This window comes from Carya illinoinensis, chromosome 8 (assembly GCF_018687715.1).
Source record: "Carya illinoinensis cultivar Pawnee chromosome 8, C.illinoinensisPawnee_v1, whole genome shotgun sequence".
NCBI lineage: Eukaryota > Viridiplantae > Streptophyta > Magnoliopsida > Fagales > Juglandaceae > Carya > Carya illinoinensis.
In genome coordinates this window covers 19,360,962-19,364,092 of record NC_056759.1, presented here as the reverse complement: position 1 = coordinate 19,364,092, position 3,131 = coordinate 19,360,962, and the positions used below count along the sequence as shown (strand labels likewise).

The following is a 3,131-nucleotide window of genomic DNA, read 5'->3' as shown; positions in this document are numbered from 1 at the left end:
ATGCAACACACATGCAATACACGTGCAGCTCACTGTGAATTGTATAAAATGACAGCACACACTCGGCATGCAGCAACAAGATCACTCGGATGTGTAGCAGCTGCTACAGCAAGAGAAGAGAACTTACACATGCAGCAAAAAACCCACTTGGGTAGCACGTTAGTAGACTCACACATGCAGAAAAGTGCAAAGACAGCAGCCTTCGGACAACACTCATTCGAAATGCACACATGCAGAAAACATGGGACCAGCTCACACATGCAGACCAGCATGCAATACAAATGCAGACCCAGAAACTCATTCGGATTCACACATGCAGGAGCACATCACACATGCAGAAAAAGACCAGCCTTTGGACAACACTCATTCGAAAAGTAAACATGCAGCAGCTGGACGTGCAGCAGATCAGTTATGTGCTGCTGGAAGCTTTTGGCATGTGAAGCTGAGAGATGGAAGCACGTTGAAGACAGCAGGATGCTGGAACTCACAGATGAACGTGCAGCAACAAACCCACATAGACAGCACGCAAGAAAGCAACAGAATCATGTGTTGGACCAAAAACAGAACCATGCACATGCACATTGCAGGAGAAGAATGGGAAGCAGCAGCAGCAGGGGATCAGCTATTTATTTAGCTGGAAGCGGCAGCACCGGGAGGAGGAGAGTAGCTTAGCTTGGAGTTTTCTTGCTTTGTTTCAGACAGACTTCAGTAGCCTAGTTTTTGAGTTGTTAGTTTTCAGACGCGAGGCAGCTTGGAGTTTCATTTCTTCTTCCTTTAATTCTTGAGACAGGAGGCGACTGGTTGTTATATTTTCTTTTACTTCTTGTTTTCGTTCTTGTTCGGTGAAGCAGTAGAGTCTTTTAGCTTTTATTTTTCTTACTTTTAGTTGAGTAGCAGTGGGCGGCAGTTTTTGATTTTATTTCATGCTATTCTTCTTTCATTCCAATAGACGGATAGTAACGTGGTAGTTGAGAGTTTTTAATTTTATTTCTTTTCCTATTTTTCTTCTTTACGTTTTTCTTTCGTCTAGCATTTTGGAGGTGGTTTTCTTCTTGGTTAATTTTTGGCTTTCGGCTTATTTTTATTTTAGATTTCTTTTGCTTTCAGATTTTGTCATGACTCATCTTAGACTTATCTTTGTTGTTAGAATTATCATGCGTAGCTAATTTTTGAAGCTTGGGTTGTGGAATGAAGCTTGATTTGTTTTGGATTCTAGTATAGTGCAATATTTTGTCGATAAATGATGATCACTCTATATTACTAGTCGGATTTGAATTGAAAATAGATTGTGGCTCTTGCTCTTGTTTTGTTTTTGACGTAAGGCACAACAAAAGCTTGAAAACTATCAAGGCCTCTCTCAGTTGTTTGTTAATGTGTGTTTGACTAGTAAAGTAGAGAATCCCTTAGGAAAATATTGCAAAACTTGAGCTTAGCTTTTTATCTTCCGTTTATCAATGCCTTGACTGGATTGTTAATCGAGAAAATTATCTAAAATCCGAAATATAAAGAGTCTCATACCCAACCCTAGTGTTCGTTAATTTGATTTTCTTAAGAAACTCTAATTTCAACTTCGATTATCTTTTTTTCATTGCATTTGAATTTTATTTTCATCACTCATACTTGATTCATTTGTTACTCACAAATCTCTTATATGCTTTGATAACCCATTGTCGCTGAGGAATACAATTCTGGACTTATCCTTGATAAAACTTGACACTTCTACACTTGGAAGCACATTCGACCACGAGTCATAGCTTAAGAGGAAAAGGTGGGGGGTCAGCAAAGAACCGAGGGCTAGATGGAGGCTTTTAGGAGGGCCCTTGAGGAGACTGGGTTGGCTGATCTAGGTTGGAGGGGGAACAAATATACTTGGAATAATGGCCATGAGGGGGTTACCTTCATTAAAGAAAGGCTTGACCAGGTGGTAGCCAATCAATGGTGGAGGGCCACGTTCCAAGAAGCAGGGGTGGAGGTCTTAAGCACTTGGGTTTCAGACCACAAGCCTTTATTGGTGCTAGCAAAAGAGATGGGAGAGAGGAGATATAAGGGAAAAAAGTTTAAGTATGAGATGAATTGGGGTATGGAAGAGGAGTGTGGCAGGCTAGTAGAGGATGTTTGGAGCAAAAGGAGAGAAAATAGTGGATTTTTAAGGAGTGTGCAACAGAAATTGGCTTGCTGTAGGGTGTCTTTAAGGCGATGGAGTAGGGGTTTAAATAAGGGCAGGGAGGGGGAAATCAAGGAGAAATCAGTACAGTTGAGGGTGCTAGAGGAAGAGGAGGGTCCTAATAATATGGGGGAAATAAAAAAACTAAGAGGGGAACAGAGCATACTGTTGGATAAGGAAGATTTGAGGTGGAAACAAAGGGTAAAGAAACATTGGTTGGCAAATGGTGATAAAAATACAAAGTTTTTCCATGCGTGTGCAAACCAGAGAAGGAAGAAGAACACTATAAAGGCTGTCAGAGATTCACAGGGTAGGTTGGTCATTGAGGAGAAGGAGATAGAAGGAGCCTTCTAGGATTAGTTTAATGAGATTTTCTATTCCTCTAACCCTATAGCTATGGAGATTGAGAAGGGGATGGGGCCAATTGAAGAATGGATTAGTGAAGGGATGAGGAGGAGGTTAGAAAGTGAATTTACTGAAGATGAAGTTGGGGCTGCTCTAAAACAAATGTCACCTTTCAAGTCTCCAGGGCCTGACGGTTTTGGGGCTGGCTTTTACCAAAACCATTGGGAGATAGTTGGAAAAGATACCTATAAGGTAGTGCTAGAATTTCTGAAAGGGCATAAATTGTATCAAGGACTAAACCACACCCTTATAGCCCTAATACCAAAGGTAAATTCCCCTATTTCTACAAAAGCCTATAGGCCTATAAGCCTCTGCAACATTTTGTTTAAAATCATTGCCAAAGTGCTGGCAAATAGGATTAAAAAGGTTTTGCCTCAAATAATTTCTCCAAATCAAAGTGCCTTCATTCCAGGCAAGTTAATAACTGATAATATCATGGTAGCCTATGAAATGTTGCATTCCATGAAAACTAGGTAGAGGGGCAGGGAGGGGAGTATGGCCATTAAATTGGACATGTCCAAGGCCTATGACAAGGTCGAATGGCACTATCTAGAGGCAATGT

At 40.8% G+C, this 3,131-nt stretch overlaps 1 protein-coding gene across 1 annotated transcript; it reads left to right on the top strand.

Annotated features, from left to right (window-relative positions):
* Positions 1-1,798: 1,798 nt before the first annotated feature.
* On the top strand, positions 1,799-2,518 carry LOC122274492. The gene has a single exon (XM_043083530.1). The coding sequence runs from the start codon at positions 1,799-1,801 to the stop codon at positions 2,516-2,518; it is 720 nt and encodes a 239-aa protein (XP_042939464.1).
* The last annotated feature ends 613 nt before the right edge of the window (positions 2,519-3,131 follow it).